Genomic DNA, 21,343 nt, shown 5'->3' on the forward strand with positions numbered 1-21,343 from the left:
TGGAGTCCTTTGTAAATTCAGGGAATGGACTTGGAAATCTCTGGGGCCTGAATGTGCTCATGGGTAGATTAACATCATAGCTTTGGAGACAGGGTCTCCTCCTCCTTCCTCAAGTTCAGTTTAAGCAATGACTGTAAGGTTCTACCCCTTCACTGGTCTTTAACCTGGACTCAAAGAAAGGTTGGTAGAGGAAGAGGCAACAATTCAACCCATCCAACCAAGAGCCGAAGGTCCCACCAGAAGTGTCCCAATGTGACAGCTGTCAGTCTTAGCAGGAGCTGGGCCCCCACTCTGGATGGAATTGGAGGTGTTCACTGTCAGCTGCCAAACAGTGCCACGATCACCTCTCAGCTCTCACCCCAAGTGCCACAGACCGACACTGGTTCTACTACAGCACGCCTGGCACTCGGCTTCTCCTGCTCTCAGGAGACTCGTCTGGGCTCCGCTAAGTCCGAAGCACTGGGCAATGCAGGGAGCGGTGTTGCCTTCATTACAAACGGTGCAGCATTGATTTTCAAGTAAGTCTACATGTTTCTATTGTCTTTAAAATGACATATGTCCAGTTACTTAAAAAAAAAAAAACAACTACAAAATACAAATGCCCGTGTTAATTTAGCTAGTCTCAGACATTACATTCGACGACATAGAAAAGCCAAGGGATCTCCAGTTATAAGCACAAAACTAAGGAACGCCATGGATCACTGACTTTTGTCGTGAATCCGTTTGTTTCTCTCTTAAATTGCCTCCCCTCATGACCTGGCTCAGCTGGTTTTACATGGTGCAAGACTTGTCTGTGGGACCCTGGGAAGGCGGGGCAGGTCCTATGGTTGGATTTGTTTTTGGAAGAACAGCAGGTTTTGGCCTAAGGGCCGGGGGCTTCAGCTGCACGCCCATTCTGGGTGCCACCATCGGCTTGAAAGTACTCATGGTGTCACTGGAGGAGCTAGTGCTGCGTCGAATCTGAGGCTCGGAGCTCCTGAGGGCAACGTTGTGCAAAGGGCTGAGAGACTCCGTGGAGGTGGCAGGGGTGGGAGAGTTTTTCACTTGTTCCAAGGTATCCAGCACTACATCGGGGGCATGCTTTGCTGTACTCTGTCTCTCCAGTTCTCGGAGTTCATTCAAAGCAGTGTTCATCGTCTCTTCAATATCCTGTTGAAAAAGAACCAGAGGGAAAGAGCAGACTGATAATTAATACTAATACACGGAAACCCAGATACTTCATTTTAAAGCAAACAGGCCGGCAAAGAATATAATCTGCGTAGGGCATAAACATAGTGTACTGGATGCAGTGGTGTATGCCTTTAATCCCAGCACTTAGGAGGCAAGTTCAAGGTCAGTCTTGGCAATTTAATGAACCCCTGTTTAAGAATAAAAAATAAGGAAATGAAAAAGGGTGGGAGGATATAGCTGAGGCCTGCCCCCACCCCCGTGGTACTGGGATTGAATGCAGAGGCTTTCTACCTCAGAGCTACACCTTCAGTCCTATTTTATTTTTTATTTTTATTGTTTTGTGATACTGGGGATTGAACCCAGGGGCATTCTACCTCCAAGCTCCATCCCCAGCTCCATTCCCTATTATTTTATTTTTATTTGAAACAGGGTCTCATTAGGTTCATGTTAGCCTCACTATTTGCTGAGGCTGTTCGCAAATCTGCAATATTCCTAGTTAAGCCTCTCAACTACTGGGATTACAAGCATGCACTACTACACCCAGATTATTATTTTTTTTTTATTTTGAAACAAGGTCTTGCTAAGTTTTGGAGGACCTTACAAGGTTGCTGAGGCTGTCTTCAAACCTGCAATCCTCCTGTCTCAGCCTCTTGGGAACTGGGAGTATAGGCACATACTACAGTGCCCAGGTGAGGCATGTATGTATGTATGTATGTATGTATGTATGTATTTATTTACTGTGGCACTGGGGAATGAACCCAGAGGCATTTTACCTCTGCACTAAGCCCCCAGCCCAATTTTATTTCTTATTGGATACAGGGTCTCACTAAATTGTGGAGGGCCTCACTAAATTGTCAAGGCTGGCTTTGAACTTGCAATCCTCCTGTCTCAACCTCCGATGTACTGGGATTACAAGTGTGTAACACCACGCCCAGCAATTATTTATTTTTAACTGATACAAAAATGTAAAAATTATAATACTAGTGGGTATCATGTAAGGTTTCAGTACATGTATACATTGTGTAATGTTCAAATCAGTTTAAATATATGTATCTCCTCAAACATTTATCATTTCTTTCTCTCTTTTTTTGTTTTGCAGTACTGGGGATTGAATCCAGGGGCATTGTACAATTGAGCTATACCTCCAGCCCTATTTTTTAAATTGTTTATTTTGAAACAGGGTCTTATTAAGTTGCAGAGGGCCTCACTAAGTAGCTGAGGCTGGCTGTGAACCTGTGATTCTCCTGTCTCAGCCTCCCAAGTACTAGGATTACACGTGTGTGCCACCACGCCTGGCCCATTTATCATTTCTTTATGGTGAAAACTTTCTTTTTTGAGGGGGTACTAGGAATTGAACTTAGGGACATTCAACCTCCAACCTATACCCCCAGCCTGATTTTTATTTTTTTAAATTTTGAAATATGGTCTCACTAAGTTGCTGAGGCTGATCTCAAACCTGGAATTCTCCTGTCTCAGCCTTCCAAATACTGGTATTACAATTTTGAGCCACCATACCTTGCAAAAACTTTCAAAATTCTTTCTTTTAGCCTTCTGCAATGTATACTACATTACCTTTATCCATAGTCATCTGCAGTCAATAGCACACCAGGACTTCTCTCTTGTCTAACCTTAATACCCAATGATCCACCTTCCTGTCCCTCCCCCTTTATATGGCTTTAATTGTGTTGAACTATGTTTCTTCTACTAAGCTTGTTGAGAGTTCCTATCATAAAGGGATACCTGCTTTTACTGTGTCTACTCAGAGGTTCATATGGTTTTTGTCCTTCAATCTATTGACATGCTATATCACATTGATTAGTATATAGTAAATTATTCTTGAATGTCTGGGATAAATCCCACTTGATCAAGTTGTACATAATCTTTTTTTGATGTGCTAAATATGGTTTGCTAGTATTTTGTTGAGAACTTTTGCATTTATGTTAATCAGAGAAATTGGTCTGTATTTTTATTTTTGTGTCCTTGTCTGATTTTGATATTCAGGTAATGTTGGCTTTATAGAATGAGTTTGAAAGAATTTCTTCCTCATCAATTTTCTGAAATAACTTGAGAAGAAATGGTATTAATTCTCTAAAACGTTCAGTGGGATTCAGTAGTGAAACTATCAAGTCCTGGGCTTTTCTTTGATGGGAGACTTTACTTACTGCTTCAATCCCGTAACTCATTTCTGGCTTGTTTGAATTTCCTATTTCTTCATGGTTCAACCTTGGCAGATATTTTGCATCCAGGAATTTATCCACTTCTAGATTTTCCAGTTTGTTGTTGTACAGTTGTTGGTTGACTCTTCCTAACAATTGTGTGTATTTCTTTGGTGTCCGTTAAAATGTCTCCTTTTTCATCTTTGATTTTATTTGGTTCTGCTCTCTTTTTTCCTCAACCTAGCTAAAGATTTGTTGATTTTATGTTTTTTAAAAATAAGAATTTTTGGCCGGGCGTGGTGGCGCATGCTTGTAATTCCAGTGCTTGGGAGGCAGAGACAGGAGGATCGCACAGGTTCGAAGCCAGCCGTGGGCGCTGGCTTAGGAGACCCTGTTTCCAAATAAAAATGTAAAAATAGGTCTGGGAGTGTAGCCCAGAGCTAGAAGGGCTTCCAGGAACCCCAGTACCACCAAAAATAAATAAATAAATAAATAAATAAATAAATAAATAAATAAATAAAAAAAATAAGAATTTTTGTTTCTCTCTTCCTTTGTAGTCTCAATTTCTTTTATTTTTGCTAATTTTAGGTTTGGTTTGTTTTTGGTTTTGTAGTTCTTTGAGTTCCATGGTGCGTCAGTCAGTTCTTCATTCCTGTGACCAAAGTACCTGATAAGAGCAACTTAGAGGAGGGCTAATGGTTTTAGAGGTTCTAGTTCTTGGTTCACGGGCTCCATTGCTCTGGACCTGGGCTGAGGCAGAACATCATGGTGGAAGAGCATCACAGGAAAGCTGCTCAGCTTATGGCAGCCAGGAAGAAAAAGGAGGAGAGGGAGAGGGAGAGGGAGAGGGAGAGGGAGAGGGAGAGGGAAGGGACGAGGACAAGAAACACCCTTCTGGGGCATGCAGCCAGTGACCTACTTCCTCCAACCATGCCCACCCCCCAATCTGAAGTTTCTACTACGTTCCAGTAATTCATTAATCCACCGATCCAACTTCAGGGTCAGAGCCTTCAGGATCCAACGACTTCCCCCAAAGCCCACCTCTGAACATTGCTGCATTAGGACAAAGCCTTCAACACATGAGACTTTGATCTACCATAACACACTGTTAAGTTATTTGAAATCTACTTTTTTGATGTAGACATTTACTGCTATGCTGTCTTACTGTATCCTTTAGCTTTTCATATTTTGTAGTCCATTTTCATTAGTTTCAAGACATTTTTAATTCCCCTAATTACTTCTTTACTGATCCATTGCTTATTCAAGAGCATGTTGTTTCATTTCAAAATAATGCATGTATATAATAACCACAGTTCCTCTTTTTGTTGATTTTTAATTTTATTCTATTGTGGCCAGAGAAAACATATGAGTTCATTTTTTTTTTATTTGTTGAGACTTCTTTGCCTTACATATGGCCTATCCTGGAGAATGTTCCACATGCTGATGAGAAAATGTGTATTCTATAGCTATTGATGAAATGTTTTACAAATGTATATTAGGCCATACATAGTATGGTTTAACTTTGCTGTTTCTTTGTTGGTTTTTCTGTCTGGATGATGTCTATTTATGGAAGTGGGTACTGAGGTCCCCAACTATGATTGCACTGTATTCTATCCTTTATATATAATAATACTTGTTTTATATATTTAAGTGGACTAATTTTTGGTACATATATATTTGCAGGCATTATGTCCTTTTGCTGAGTTGACCCTTTTATCATTATATAATGACCTTGTCTCTTTTTACAGTTCTTGATGTAGTTTGTTTTTATCTGAGTATAGATGCTCCTACTTGTTCACCCTTCCTTCCTTCCTTCCTTCCTTCCTTCCTTCCTTCCTTCCTTCCTTCCTTCCTTCCTTCCTTCTTTCCTTCCTTCTTTCCTCCCTCTCTCCCTTCCTCCCTCCCTTCCTTCTTCCCTCCCTCCCTTCTTTATTCTTATACTGGGGGTTGAATCCAATGGCATTCAATCTCTGAGCAACAACCCCAGCCCTATTTTTTTCAAATAGGGTATCACTAAGTTGATAAGGCTGGCCTGTAACCTGAAATTCTCTTGTCTCAGCTTCTCAAGTACTGGTATTACAGGTGGGCACTACCATGCCAGGCTTGCTGTTGGTTTCTGCTTGCATGGAATATCTTCCTCTATCCCTTCACCTATAGTCTGCATATCTTTACTGGGGAGGTCAGTTTTTTGTAGGCAGCATATTGTTTTTTGTTTTGTTTGTTTTTAATCCATTATGCCAGTCTATCTCTTTTTAATTGGGAAATATAATTTGTTTAAATTCAAGGTTGTTATCAATAGGTAAGGATTTCTATCATTTTAATTGGTTTCTGGTTGTTTTGTATATCCTTATTTTTCTTCCTCCTTTATTATTAATCTTTGTGGTTTGGTAGTGGTCTGTAGTGATGAAGTTTGATTTCTTTTTTCATTTGTGTATCTATGCTATTACTAAATTTTAGATTTTCACATGATGGTAGTTATCTACCTTTTACTTAGAGATGTAAGACTTTCTCAAGTATTTCTTGTAAGGATGGTCTAATCATAATGAATTTCCTCTGTTTTTTTGGGGGGTATGTGTTACTGGGAATTGAAAACAAGGGCATTCTACCTCTAAGCTATCCCCCGGCTCTATTTTAATTTTAATTTTGAAATAGGATCTAATTAAATTGTGAAGGATCTCACTAAATTACTGAGGCTACCTTCAAACCTATGATCCACCTGTCTCAGCCTCCCAAATACTGGGATTACAGGTGTGTACCACTATGTTTGGATAATTCCCTCAGTTTTTGCTTATCTGAGAAAGATTATATTTCTCTTTTATTTTTTGAAGTCCAGCTTTGGTGGGTATATTATTCTTGTCTGGAAGTTTATTCTTTCAGTATTTTGAATATATCATCCTATTCCTTCCTGGCTTACAAAGTCTTTGCTGAGAAATCTGATAGTATAATGGGGATTCCCTCCTATATGTCTTTTTTTTTTTAATGTGGTACGAGGGATGGGACCCAGGGACATTCTACCTTCAAGCTACACTCCCAGCCCTATTTTTTATTCTTTACTTTGAAACAGGGTCTCACTGTGTTGCAAAGGGCCTCACTAAGTAGCCTCCTATATGTCTTGACATTATCTTTTGCCACAATTAGAATTCTTTGTCTTTATCTGAACACTTGAATACAATGTACTTTAGAGGGGACTTTTAGGTTGTATCTAAGTAGTGTTTTTTGAGCTTCATGGATCTGGATATCCAACTCTCTCTCAAGACTTGGGAAGTTTTCACCTATTATTTTATTAAATATGATTTCTGTGCCTTTTTCTATGTCTTACCTTCCTGGAATTCACATAATGTGTCTGTTCATTTACTTGTGTCCCAAAGGTTCATGGATTTTTTTACTTTTTTGGTTGTTGTTTTTTCTCTCTCTTTAACTTTGGTTGGGTTGATTGAAAGACCTATTTTCAAGTTTAGAAATTCCTTCTTCTGTTTCATTTATTCTCTTATTGTGGCTCTCAGTTGTATTTAATTTCTTTCATTGAATTTGCCCATAGCAGCACGAGTTATGATCTCTTTGCTGAATTTCTCATTCAGATCATGAATTATTTTCCCAATTTCACTGAATTTTTGTTTATTGTATCTCACTGAGCTTCCTTAGGATTATTTTGTTTTTAAGCATTTTATAAATTTCCTTCTCTTTAGGGTCTGCTACTATAGAATTATTGTGCTGTTTCTTTTGTTTCTATGTCAATATCTGTGTATCTATTGCAAAAATCACCTTTTTTTTTTTTTAGAGAGATTGAGTTTTGTATGGATAGGTGCTTTGATTTTAGATGAACTCAGTAAGAATGACTTCTGTGTAGTTCCTGTGGCTGCATCATTGTCCTGGGCTGCAGTTGGTGCTACTGGAGTGGTGTGACAGTTTTGTTGAGGTTGGGGCCACCACCTGGCTTACTGTTTCCCAGGGTATAGGCACAAGCAGGCACTGTGGGCTGGTAGCTGTGGAACATGCAGGCATTGCAGGCTATGTAGCCGGCTCTCGAGGAGGAAGGCAGTCCCCCAAAATATATAAATAGAATTCCACTCGTATGCAGCATCTGAAGTAGTGAAATCCAAGAAACAGAAAGCAGAGTGGTGGCTGCCAGGGGCTGGAGGAAGGGAGAACTGTTTAATGGGGAGAGAGTTTCAGTTTTACAAGATAAAAACTTGCTGGAGAGCTATTTTTAAGAGTGGGAATATACTTTATTATTAAACTATATAAATTAAAAGTGGTTGAGATGGCAATTTCCTTTTTATATGGTACTGGGGATTGAACCCAAAGGCATTTTGACCCTGATGTATACCTCAGTCTGATTTTACTTTTTAATTTGAAACAGGGTATTACTACGTTGCCAAGGCTGGCCTTGAACCTGCAATCCACCTGTCTCAGCCTCTCAGGTACTGGGATTACAGATATGTGCCCTCATGCTCAACTAAGATGATAAATTTTATATGAGTTTTTTTATGACAATTTAAGAAAAAGGCAGAGTCTTATGTAAGATGGGTAGAAAACCTGCCCTGGTCTGATTGAAATGTCTCTTCCCTGTATTCCTAGGGCTTCTTCTATTCACTTGGCACCAAATCCTTTATACCACCTCACAACGGCAATCGCTTTCCATACCCTTCTCCCCCACGGTAGCACAGGTGCCTTGAGGAAGCAGCTTTTGTTTAGTTTTCTCCATCTAGAAAGCCTAGCAAGGGACCTGGTATGCAGTTAAGTGCTCAATAGGGCTTGGTAGATGAGTAAGTCAAAACATGATGATCGCATACCGATACTGTGTCCCTTAAAAAAAAAATCTCCATCAGGGATTCCACCAACTTATTTGCATGTTTTTGTATGATTACCGCGATGGCAGGCTCACTTGTTCTCAAGGGGAAATCTGGAGACGGGAGATGGAAAGATAAACAAAAGACGAAGCTGTTTCATGAGGGTGACATCACTTTTCAAGTGATTACTCTCATATGTGATTTCCATTTGCTGCTAAACATATGGATTTTTTTTTTACAAGTATTTACCCCAGAGAAAATAGGTAGAGCTGGTTTATCTAGAGAGAGTCTTTATTTTTATGATTTATAATAAAAGAATTTCTTGGTTCTAGATGCACAGACCTTATCATGTCTTCCTGCCCCCCAGGCTCCGAAATCTTTGTCTCCCTAACCCAAATCATCTTCCACCTGCTTCTTACCAGCAGCGATGCTATGAGTTTCTCAAATGATTAAATTCAGCTATAATCAAGTATTAAATTCAGCTATAATCAAGTATCCCCAGTTCTAAATATGTCTCAAAGGGCCTGGCATAACACTTTAAGTAGAAAAAACAAAAAATTCCCAAAGCCTTTTTGATTTTTGCTGAGAAACTGTTGTGCACTTAAAATTAATTTTTTTCAAAAACATATTAAACTCCTCACACAATCTAATTTGCTATACAAAATTCTTTTTTAGTGCAGCACTCAAAATAGCTAAGAAATTTCTCCTTTCAGGGCAGGTTTCCTTGGGTGCTTTCTGTTACGAATCATTCATGTTTACTACTTGCCTGTATTTGTTCCACCCATTTCTAATTTATATTCTCTCTCTTTTATCTATTTGGTTTTGTAAGCTTCAGTGATAGCTGGGAGATGCTTTAGATTACTCAAATGTCAAATCCTGAATCCATTTAACCTCCTGTCACTACTAGAAACATATCTCCTGATGTCCTGTGCTATAAAAAGAGCCAGAGGAAAAAATGGTGGGACAGTGGTAAAATTCATTAATATTGTTCTACTTTTACTTTCTCAATTCCAATCATTAGAAACAAACTATGGAGCGCCTCTCCATAGCCGGTGTTGAGAAGAGATGTGTGTGTTGAGGAGGTACAGAGGATCCAGTTTCACTGTTTCTCAAATGACTAACCATTGTTGCTCACATTATTTATTGTCAAATTCATTGTTTCCCAAGTTGAAAATGTTATCTTTTGTCATATACCAATTTTTTTTTCTCTTTCTGGGCTCTTCATTATGTTCTATCCATTTTCCCATTTTCCTAGCTATAGAATGCATTAGGGCTAGTCCTTCCAATTCTTCTTTTTCAAAAGCTTCCTGGTGATTTGCCCAAGATGGGTTTGACCATCCTGGCTTCTACGCTTTGCCTTGTCTCTGTTAGAATCAATATGAACTTAATATGCCTGGGTCCTTCCAGTAACAAATGGTTCTTCAGAAGCAACTCCAGCCTGGCCTTAAAGAGTGAGTAAATTGCCTTTCTGTTTCCTTCAGCTGGCTTTATACAAAAACACAGCTGCCAAATACACATCCTTCAGGGACTTAAAATGCAACATTCCGTTATAAGCACTGTACCTGAGCAATGGTCTCGGGGTCCAGTGGCTTGTGGTCGTTGAAGCCCGTGTACTGCCCCGATGACGTGGACCTTCGGATGGGAGGGCTGTCGATCTTCTTGAGGGAGTCCTGCCGGCTGATGTTGGTCAGGCTGCCGTGGCCGGGCCGGCGCCTCCTCTCAGGACTGTCATTGTTGAGGCCGCGGTTCTGCAGCAGGCCCCGGGGGTGGCTCCCCAGGCTTGGGGACCCCAGATCAACTGAGGAGTTGGAAAGAGCGTGCGGGGGGTGGAGGGGGCAATGGCCATCGCTGGTCCTGCCAGGACGCCTTACCGGAGGGGGTGGCTCTCCTCTTTTTCTTTGTCTAGATAATCATAAAAAGAAAAAATAGGAGAGCTTAGCACACAAGAAAGTCCTACGAGGCTGAGGGTGTGGTAGCTCCTTATAGCCCTCGGAGAACGGGAGGATTATGAGCCTGATTAGCAGACTTGGCTCACCTGGCTAAGTAGCCATCAGTCTGACGGTCAGTCGGGGAGTTCATGTCCTTGGATGAAGACTTGTCTTCAGTGACGGGCCCGCTGCTGGCCTCACTGTCGGCTTTTTGGCTCAGAGTATCTGAAAATGTATCATCCCTAAAACAGCGAGAATCAAGAGTAAGGATCTTTTGCTAGATGAGCAAGAACAACAAGTAAGTGATAGCCTTTTCAAAATACATAAAACAAAAAGGGAAATAATAATCACCTATAATGTAATATCCAGAGAAAACCACTGTTGGATTTTTAGGAAATATTCTTCTGCACTGTTTTCTTATGTCAGGAATGCATATCAATGACTGTGTGTATCTATGCATGGTGTGTGCTACTATGGATAGCCATGCTTAGGTAGTTTAGATATATGACTGCTATCTATAGATGCACACACTGGTTCTTGGATTCTGACCTACACATTTTAATATTTCTTTTTTTTTTCTTTTGTTTGTGGTACTGGGGATTAAATCTAGGGGCATCCTACCTCTGAGCTACCCCCCCATTCTTATTTTCTATTCTTTTTCTTTTAGGTTTTGAAACAGGGTCTAAGTTGCAGAGAGCCTCACTAAGTAGATGAGGCTGGCCATGAACCTGGATCCTCCTGTCTCAGCCTCCCAAGTACTGGGATTACACACATGCAACACCATGCCTGGCTTAACATTTCTAAAACTATGCTGAATCATCATATACACTTCAAATGGTCTATTTCTCTTTTCCTTGGGAAAAAAAGCTGCTATTAAATTGATAATGTGTGGTTAAATACTGTACTTAGAAAACAGGGATTATACTATACACCTTGTGTCCTGTTTCTTTTACTTAATATGTTATGACCAGGGTTCCCATGTTCTTATATACTTGTGAAATTATAGCTTTCTCTTCTATAAAATGAAAACAACAAAAGCCCAGAAGTGGTTCCCTTAGACCATCAAGTCTCTCCCCTCTTGGGAACCTGGGATTGAAAAGGTCAACATCGAGGGAAGAACAGCACTGTTTGGGAGCTACCAGTGTCACTTCAGTTCTTAGAATCATTTTCTCTGCACAGGTTATCTTCCTAATAACCTGAAAGCTTCAAAAGCTCTCTCTCACCAGTTCTTGTTCCAACCCTCCCGGTAAGAGTCTGGGAAATGAATAGCTGCTGGTCCTGAAGTACCGTTAGCAAAGAGCCACTAGGAAGGTGAAGAACTTGGTCCAGTTAGGAGATCTTGCCTAATGAGACTGTGTGAGTTTAGGAGCCAGCGTGGGCGCCCTCCTCCCTGGAATACTCACATGTCCTGCACCACTATGTATTGGTGAGGCACGAGCCCGTCCACCCCGTTGTGCCTGCCTTCCCACCAGTCCTCGGAGGCGCGGTGGTACAGCAGCAGGGAAGCGCCCTTCTTGAAGGACAGCTCTCTGGCCGACCGCCCAACATAGTCAAACTTGGCTATTGCTTCTATTGGCTCACATTCTGCAAAGAACACACCAGAAAACAGAGAAGGACAGGGTTGTTAGGACGGTTTGATGCACTCTCTGAACCATCTAGATGAGGCTTTAGAAACACACAGGCCATTTAAATATGCAGACTGACAGGGTACTGAGCAGATCATCAAGGCAGAAGGAAATAGAGGAGGAACACATTCTCTGGCTGTCATCAGTTTTTCAAGCAAAGAAAAATGGAATATTATATCTTAATTTCCATAACCTTTTACTGGAGATATAATGACAGCCTTATAAAAATATTTCAGCTTTGCAATATAAGGCATAAAATATCCCCTTTGGTTATAATATCCTCCACAGTTGTTCCAGTATTTTTTTTACACTGATAGAGTTTCTTTGTAACATGTTAATACCATTTATAACTTGGAAAAATCACTGTCCCAGGAAACAGTAGAAAGTTTAAACTTCATTATCTTATTTTAAAAAATCAAGTAAAATCACCATAATAAATACTTAATACAAATAAATGCCTTTAATTTCCTCATGAGACTTTGGTAATATAAAAATCTTTGAACTACCACCAAAATTAATGACATTTTCTCTTTTGTCAATAACAAATTTTGGATCTTAATTATGAGCCTAGCAGACCTTAAACTGTTTTCTACCCAAATCAAAAGATCAGATTCAAAAGTTATATTATTGAGAGAATAAAAGATATTTCAAGCCAGGCATGGTGGTGCACGACTGTAATCCTAGAACTTGGGAGGGTGAGACAAAAGGATTGCAGGTTTGAGAGCAGCCTCAGCAAGTAGTGAGACTCTCGGCAACCTATTTAGATCCTGTTTCAAAATAAAAATAAAATAAGGCGCCGGGTGTGGTGGCGCACGTTTGTAATCCCCGCGCTTGGGAGGCAGAGACAGGAGGATCACGCAGGTTTGAAGCCAGCTGCGTGCGCTGGCTTAGGAGACCCTGTTTCCAAATAAAAATGTAAAAATAGGTCTGGGAGTGTAGCCCAGAGGTAGAAGGGCTTCCAGGAACCCCAGTACCACCAAAAATAATAAAAATAAAAATAAAATAAAATAAGGCTAAGGGCATATATATTGGTAGGATACCTCTGGGTTCATTCACCAGTAACACACACACACACACACACACACACACACACACACACACACACACACTATACCAGAGAAAAATAGTGAAAAAAGCCTAAAGGTTTAATTCCATTTATATATTTCATATAATATTCTTCAAAGGCTATAATTATAAATATGGAAGATAGATTAGTAGTTGTCAGGGGATGGAGTGGGGGGAGGTGATGGAGAAAGTGATGGGGCTAAAAGGGTGGGTCAAGGAAACTTTGGGATGGAACTGCTATTTTTCTGACTCTGGTCACACAAATATGTATGTATGATAAAACCGTCTGTAACTTAAGTAAAGACACCAATGAGCAGACAAAAAACTGGAGAAATGTGCATATGGTAGATGGATTGTATTAATGTCAGTTTCCTGGTTGCAATATTGTCCTACGTTTATGTAAGACTTATACCCTTAGGGAGTCACACCAAGTGTTGTGTGCATGGATGTTTGTTATCACCTTGAACTTCACTTTGATGTATAAGCACAATGCACCAATAAAGTATATTTTTAAAAAAGATAATGCCATTGAGAAAAACTTGGAGAAGAGTACATAGTATATTTCTTTCTTCCTTTCTCTCCTCATCCCCCTCGTGTGCGGGGGATTGAATCCAAGGGCATTCTACTTCCAAGCTACATGCCCAACCTTATTTTATGTTTTTGTTTAGTAACAAGGTCTTGCTAAGTCGACGATGCTGTCCTTGAATCTGTGATCCTCCTTGTCTCGGTTTCCCAAGTACTGGGACTACAGGCTTTGCCACAGTGCCCAGCTCATGATGATCTATGTATTGTTTCTGATGACTGCATGCAAATACACAATGATTTTAACATATAAAACTAAAAAAAGAAAAAGAAACAAAATTGAATTCTGGACTCATAACTAAGCATGCACCACCATGCTAGGCTCAACAAAACATTTTAGAAACAAAAATTGACCATCTTTTTGTTGATGGATAATGTTTGAAGTAAATAATTAGAGTATTTCAACATTATGATATGCATGAACAAGATGTAAGAATATTTTTAAAACAACAGTCTGTCTGGCCGGGCGTGGTGGTGCACGCTTATAATCCCTGCACTTGGGAGGCGGAGACAGGAGGATTGTGCTGATTCGAAGCCAGCCTCGCTGGCTTAAGAGACCCTGTTTCCAAATTAAAAAATATATAAAATAGGTCTGGGAGTGTAGCCTGAAGGTAGAAGGGTTTCCAGGAACCCCATTACCACCAAAAACCAAAAACATAAACAAAATAAAAAACAAAACAGTCTGTCTGAAAGCAATTAACTATAACTTTCAGATCATGTGCTAACACTTTTCTATTCTCCTAATCATATTTTATTAAAAATATAAATGACACTTTTATTAGACATCTACAAGTCTGCTTCTTAGAAGAAGGTATACATATAAATGGAATGACTTTATAGTTTTCTATTAATCTATAGATTAAAAAAATTAGCCAGGCATGATGGTACTGTAATCTCAGTCCTTGGGATGCTGAGAGACAGGAGGATCATGGGTTCTAGATCAGCCTCAGTAACTTAGCAAGACTCTTAGCAACCTAGCAAGACCCTATTTCAAAGTTAAAAAAAATAAAAAGGGAATGGGGATGTAGCTGAGAGGTCAAATATCCCTGGGGTTCAGTCCCTAGTACACCGAATCCCCCCATGTATCAATCTTGGCTGATCTAAGGTGACAGATACCAAACTTGTACCTCAGTTCTCCCTGGGAGGACAGAAATAGACATATTCAATGGAGTCATGAAGACATGCAAATTTACTAAAAATAAATTCATGACACACAACTTGTATTCTGTATGAATATGCCCAAATACTGATATTTGGTTTTACTAAAAAATTAAAATATATCAATACATGACATGGTATACAATCTATACACAGTAAGTTGAAGAGAAATAGAGGACCAATGTTCTTTAGGGCCATTCAGTCATATGCTGTTAATATTGGCCAAGGCTTATTTAAGACAATTTAACAGATATCTACACACTTTATCATAATTTCATAATGATAATTTCTATGATAATATTTTTGAGAATGTCTAGCAACAGGATTATTTGACTCTGTTTATTTTATTGAAATGTGGCTAGGTTATAAAAGAATGACCGGATGAATCAGAACGTTTTATTGGTGATCCTAGTACATCAACTAGTAATTCTGAGCAATTTCATTATTTTGACTCTTTCTATTCCCCTGAGAGCCATTTCACAGTCAAGTGCCAATCAATAAACTATTTACACACATCTAAGTCTAGGCATTGCATGGCAAATCAATCTCAGGACCTTGCACCATGCGTCTCTCACATACAGCTTCACAGTCCTTTGAGTTCCTGCAGAGACTTTATAGAAATCTGCTGCTACTGATATAAACAAGAGTAAGGCGGTAACATGATCATTTAGTTTTTCCTGCATGGCTATAACAATTTTGTGCAAAGGGGAAGATAATTTAACAGAGCTGATACCTTGACAGCTTGGTGCTATCAATCTTATATTTCCATCTCTTGTCATTTTTTATAAAATGCGAGTGCACCATAGTTTCTCATGGGGACCTTACTTTTTCCTCCTAAATGATACCTAGTGCCCTTGGCACAGGATGGTTTAGTTCTGTGACAGCCTGGCTCTCTCTCTCTCTCTCTCTCTCTCTCTCTCTCTCTCTCTGTGTGTGTGTGTGTGTGTGTGTGTGTGTGTGTGTGTGTGTGTGTGAGTTGATGGGGACTGAACCCAGGGGCATTGTACCTCCAGGCTATATCCTCAGTCCCTTTTTAATTATTATTATTTTTTTGTTTCAAAATAGGGTCTCAGAAGATTTTGAGAGTCTCACTATGTTGCTGAGTCTGTCCTTGTACCTCTGATTCTTCTGTTTGAGCCTCCCAAGTACTGAGATTACAGGCATGCATCACTACACCCGGCTGACTATCTGGTTATACTATGACACAGAAAAGAAAATAGGATACCTGACAATCACAAGGTAATTAGTATTGTAGTTAATATAGTTACAGAGCTTTGGAGGTTGGCTGTGGGCAAGAATCTCTGTTCTTTGTAAGCAATGCTTTTCTTTCTAGCAAAGTCAGGAAACCATGATAAAAACTGTATCTATGACACAGAGCATTTGAAAAAGCTCTCACAGTCACGAGGTGAGGATGACTGACAGATGACATGGTAGAGACTGGTATTTGGGAAGAGAGATGGCTGGAGCTTTGCATTGGAGAGTGCAAAGGAATACTTAGGTCAGCAGAGAGAAAGAAATGAGCAAAAAAGAGAAACAAAGAAATCCAAGACAAAAGAAAGGATGGTGGCAGAGACAGGGCTCAGAGACTTTCACAAGCAACCTCATAACAAAAGAAGCTGGTACTTTAAAGAATGTCTTCTGCTGGGCGTGGTGGCGCACACTTGTAATCCCAGCATTCGGGAGGCTGAGACCAGAGGATCACTGTTCGTAGACAGCCTCAGCTACTTAGTGAGGTTCTTTGCAACACACTGACAACTGGTCTCAGAATAAAGAATAAATAATAGGGCAAGAGTGTAGCTTGGAGGTCGAATGCCCCTAGGTTCCATCCCCAAACCCGCAAAAGAAAAAAAAAAAAAGAATGTCTTCTAAGTTCAGGAAGTATCCTCCCTTCCTCCCTCCCTCCCTCCCTCCCTCCCTCCCTTCCTTCCTTTCTTCTTTCCTCCCTTCTTTCCTTCTTCTTGTGGTGCTGGGGGTTGAACTCAGAAACATACCATCTCTGAGCTATACCCTCAGCCTTGTTTATTTTTTATTTTGAAACAGGGCTTCTCTAAGGTGCTAAGGCTGGCCTTGAACCTGCGATCTCCTATCTTCTTCCAAGTATTGGAATAACAGGCATGCACCACCATACCTGGCTTCTATCTTACTTTTAAAGATATGAATAAATTTTATTTCTTCAGCAGATAGTAGACACTAGCTACCCTAATTACCCTCTTGATAAAATCAACTACAAATTCTTGTATTAAAAAAAACCCAAATATTTGTAATTGCATTAATAAGCTATCAAGTCAGTAAGGAATACTAAAGAACAAAAATCCAATGAAAGTAGCAACCTAGAGAAGTAAATAAAAATGTTAGAAGCTGGGCACCATGGCACATGCCTGTAATTCTGGTACTTGGGAGGCTGAGACAGGAGGATCCCAGGTCTGAGGCCAGCCTGAGAAACTTAAAGAAACCCTGGCTCAAAATAAATAATAAAAAAGAATGGGGATGTAGCTCAGTGGTAGAACACTCCTGGGTTCAATCCCCAGCAACACACACACACACACACACACACACACACACACACACACACACTCCACACTCAGAACAGATGAGTCAGATTTTGCTTTGAGGGCATTTTCTCAGCCTACTTAATCTAAGCTTTTGTTTTTTCACAGGAAGCTAAATCCAGGGCCTGCTCAGCCTGGGGCATCTAACAATCCTCCTCCATGACCCAAAGGACTCATGCTCCCAGCAAATTTCACCATAATGTTGTAGAAGTTTCTATATCACTTTTAGTTCTTCTAGAACTTCCAGTTCTAGAACTCTCCTCCTTACTCCCTAGCCTATCCATATCACAGGCTGTAACCGATTCCTTCACTCTACACCTACCCCTACCCCTCTTCTTTTTTTTTTTTTTTTTTGGTGGTACTGGGGTTCCTGGAAGCCCTTCTTCCTCCGGGCTACACTCCCAGACCTATTTTATATTTTTGAAACAGGGTCTCTTACGCCAGCGCCGCTGGCTTCGAACCTGCGCGATCCTCCTGTCTCCGCCTCCCAAGCGCGGGGATTACAAGCGTGCGCCACCACGCCCGGCTACCCCTCTTCTTAAGGAAATAATATATCTCAAACCTTGGAACACACCATGTCTGAGAATTCCAACCCTATTCAAGTCCTCAGTAGGTCTGCAGTTAAACTCACAGTACCTGGGTGGTGTGGAAAAGCTCAAGCAAATTCAGTGTCCTGGGCTAGTCATGTCCCAGGTAGAAGTGAATGAAAACTCTTTCAGGAGAAACTATTTTCAACTGAGTCCAAGGTTCCATGAAATACATATACAATTTACAAACACACTGGAAAAAAAGACTCAATAAGTGAGAGCCCCCCCCCCAATTATTATAATGTATGTTAGAATTATCAGGCATAATCTAAAACAATGGAAAGAATTTATATTCTAAGAAAAAAGCAAGACAATATGAAAAAATTACCAAACAGCAGATATGAAATCACACCAAATAGAATATGTAGGAATAAAATTGAAAATAAAAATTTAATGGATGGATTTAAAGTAGATTGTCATGGCTAAAGAGGAAGAAAAAAATTTGAGCATATGGCTCAAGAGATACTAAGAGAAGTCTGACAGTTCATATGTTTATATTAAAAATAAAATGTATTGCCCGGGCGTGGTGGCGCACGCTTGTAATCCCCACGCTTGGGAGGGGGAGACAGGAGGATCGCGCAGGTTCGAATTTTATTTTATAAAAATATAAAATAGGTCTGGGAGTGTAGCCCGGAGGTAGAAGGGCTTCCAAGAACCCCAGTACCCCCAAATACAAACAAACAAACAAACAAACAACCCAAAACAAACACTGAGTCTAAAATTTAAGTGAAATTGTAAAGGGACAAGAATTGTGAAGAAGGAATGCCTTGCTAACTATCTAGATATATTAAAAAGTATCAAAATTAAGATAGTAGTGCAGGGACAGACAGGTAGACCAGTGGGAAAAAACAGAGTAGGAAGAGATTTACACGCAGGGGACACTTCACTAATGACAAAGATGTGGAGCAGTGGAGAAAGGACAATTTTGTGTCCATATGAGAAAAAAAGAAAAAAACCTCCCAAATATATTCCTGGTGGAGTAAGACCTGTGTGTGAAAAACTGAACCTTAAAGGACTGAAAAGAGAATGTGACCAAAGAAGACATACAGATGGCCACCAGCTGTATAAAAGATGCTTCACACCAATAATCACCCAGGGTATGTGAATCAAAGCACAGTGAGATAACTACATCACACCTGTTGGGATGGCTGTGTGGAAACAGAAGATAACAAATGCTGTCAGGAATGAGGAGAAGTCAGAACTCTTGCACAATCTTGGTGAGGATACAAAAGGGTTTAGCTTCTGTGGAAAATGACGTGAGGGAGGGGGAGGTTTCCTCCAATAATAAAAAATAGAACTCCCACGTCTAGGGGTCTAGCTCAGTAGTAGAGGGCTTGCCTAGCATGTGTGATTCCCTGGATTCTATCTCCAGCACATGAAAAAAAAAAGTTGAAGTACTATATGATTCAGCAGCAATTTGGATATTTATCCAGAAGGATGAAAATCAGAATCTAAGCAATATTGACAGTATGTTTCCGGAAGCACTATTTATTATAATAGCCAAGATGTATAAACAACTTAAATTTCTACAGGCAGATGAATGGATAAGGAAGATGTAATATATACATACAAAGGACTTACATATATTCAAAACACTTTAAAAAGTAGGAAGTTCTGTAGTATGTGATAACATGGATGAACCTGGAGGACATTTTGCTAATTAAAATAAGCCAGTATATTCTTCACTTATATGCGGTATCTAAAATAGTCAAATTCATAAAATCAAAGGGTGGAGTGGTTATTGCCAAGGGCTGGGGGTGGGGGGTAGGGAGTTACTAATCAACAGGAATAAAATTTCAGTCAGGCAAGGTGAATGAGCTCTAGAGGTCTGCTGGCAAAATGGGACCTATAGTTAACAATTCTGTAAAGTGCACTTAAAAATTTGGTAAGCGGGCAGATCTCATGTTAAGCATTCTTGCCAAACTAAAATAAAATAAAGAGACAATGGAAGGATTATCTTTATTACCTTAGGGTACAGAAAGATTTCTTAAAGGTTACACAAAGGGAAATAAACATGAAGGAAAAGACTGATAAGTTCACCAGCTTTAAAATTAAGAACCCTTGTTTAGCAAAAGGCATAATAAGCATATGAAAAGACAAACTGCAGAGCAGAAGATATTTGCAAAGGATACACATCCAATGAAGGACCACAAAGAACTCGTACACATCAAGCAAGAAAAAACTCGAGCATATCCAAATCAAACTAAACCATACGAAGACAAGAGAACTCAACTGTTAAAAAAGAAAGACATGACTATGTCTTCTACTCTAATATGCTCAAGCTAGGGAGTATTAGGGATAACAGAGGGACTCTAGACAATGGAGGGGAAACCTCAGGGAAGCCAGGAAGGGTAGAGGAGGAAGAAGGCTGAGGTTTATTAATGCAAAAGCTACATACAACTATGTGATGTGAACATAACATTGTTAACCTGGAAACTCAGTACTGGGAGGCAGGAAAAAAGGGAAATGGGGTAGGGGGGGCACTAAGTACTGTGTGATATATGCCATTGTCAACATGATCCACATTATGATGTGAGACTATCGTGTACCAATAAAAATAAAACTAAAAAGTAAATAGTTTTTAAAAGTAAAAAAACAAAAACAAAAGAAAGACGGAATAGAAAGGGTGTTTTTATGGTAGCATAGCACAGGGCATACCATCCTCGCTTGTGTGGGGCTCCGTGCCAGCATCCTGGTCCACTTCTTCCAATGTACCGTGTTCACTGTATGGGCTGTCGCTGGGGAGTGGAAATGGGAACGCATATGAGATAAAAGTGGAGAAAAGTTTAAAATGAATAATTACTGCTGCAAGGAAAAATATAAGACTTTTAATGGCAAAAACATTCCTGGATAAGCGGTCAACGGAATGCTAAGGCCTTCATTGATTATCTGGTTCTAAAGAGATTATCTACCTATCTACATTTACCTTTGAATAGGTCACTTTTAAGATTCTATTAAGACAGAAGTTACAGAACACTGATAACATTATAAATACATCTTATCCAAAGAAATGCAAATTAGTTGAATTCAGGTAGAGTATGTTTGATTATTGCTCTAGACACAGACCAGTTTGAAAATTCAATTCATTGATCTTCTACTGCATATAAATGGATGGTTTTTTGACTCCTACGAACTGACTGTAGCATCTTTTTCATCATTTCTTGGCATGTGTTCATTTTATACCTGTATGAGAATCATAATTTTTCATCCTCTTTTGAACTTATCTTTTAATATAACCAACACCTCTCCTTAAATGTGTGTTGATAAACACAAAATGCATCAGTCACAAATCCAAACCTGATGTTGCTAAAAAGGGCCATTTATATTGCTGGTGTTAGGGGACAAGGATAAGTACTGTATTATTGATTTTCTGTTAAAATGAGCCATGGCCATGGAAAACACCATGGATAAGCAGAAAGACATACTCAAGCCCAGGTTACTGGCTATAAGACTTTTATGCATGCTTTTACTCTGCTTGAAAAAACTAGTTGCCACAAAGTGTCCTAAAATACAATCTATCAAGTATTACTGACATTCGTATGCTTGGTTTCTGATAAGAATAAAATAGCAGAGATTTCTGATATGATTCAAATATTTATAAATGCTAATCATGACTTTGACACTGGCCTTAAAACAAATATGACTAGAAAAATGAAATTATGTATCTCAGCCAGGCTGAGTTTTGTTTATTTACCTTTCCAGAGCCAAGCTTCAGTTAGTACCTTGCACATAA

At 39.6% G+C, this 21,343-nt stretch overlaps 1 protein-coding gene across 2 annotated transcripts in view; it reads right to left on the minus strand.

Annotated features, from left to right (window-relative positions):
* Positions 1–771: 771 nt before the first annotated feature.
* SRGAP1 (SLIT-ROBO Rho GTPase activating protein 1) overlaps positions 772–21,343 on the minus strand; it is a gene marked incomplete at both ends in the record, with an annotated part of 316,091 nt that continues 295,519 nt past the window's right edge. For both annotated transcript variants that reach the window (XM_080706566.1, XM_080706565.1), the window contains 5 exons: positions 772–1,149; positions 9,679–10,018; positions 10,152–10,286; positions 11,448–11,628; positions 20,269–20,348. In XM_080706566.1, coding sequence (XP_080562692.1) covers positions 772–1,149; positions 9,679–10,018; positions 10,152–10,286; positions 11,448–11,628; positions 20,269–20,348 — 1,114 coding nt within the window. The remainder of the gene's footprint in view (positions 1,150–9,678; positions 10,019–10,151; positions 10,287–11,447; positions 11,629–20,268; positions 20,349–21,343) is intronic.

The sequence above is a fragment of the Muscardinus avellanarius genome, assembly GCF_963383645.1.
Source record: "Muscardinus avellanarius genome assembly, chromosome: 11".
Lineage (NCBI taxonomy): Eukaryota > Metazoa > Chordata > Mammalia > Rodentia > Gliridae > Muscardinus > Muscardinus avellanarius.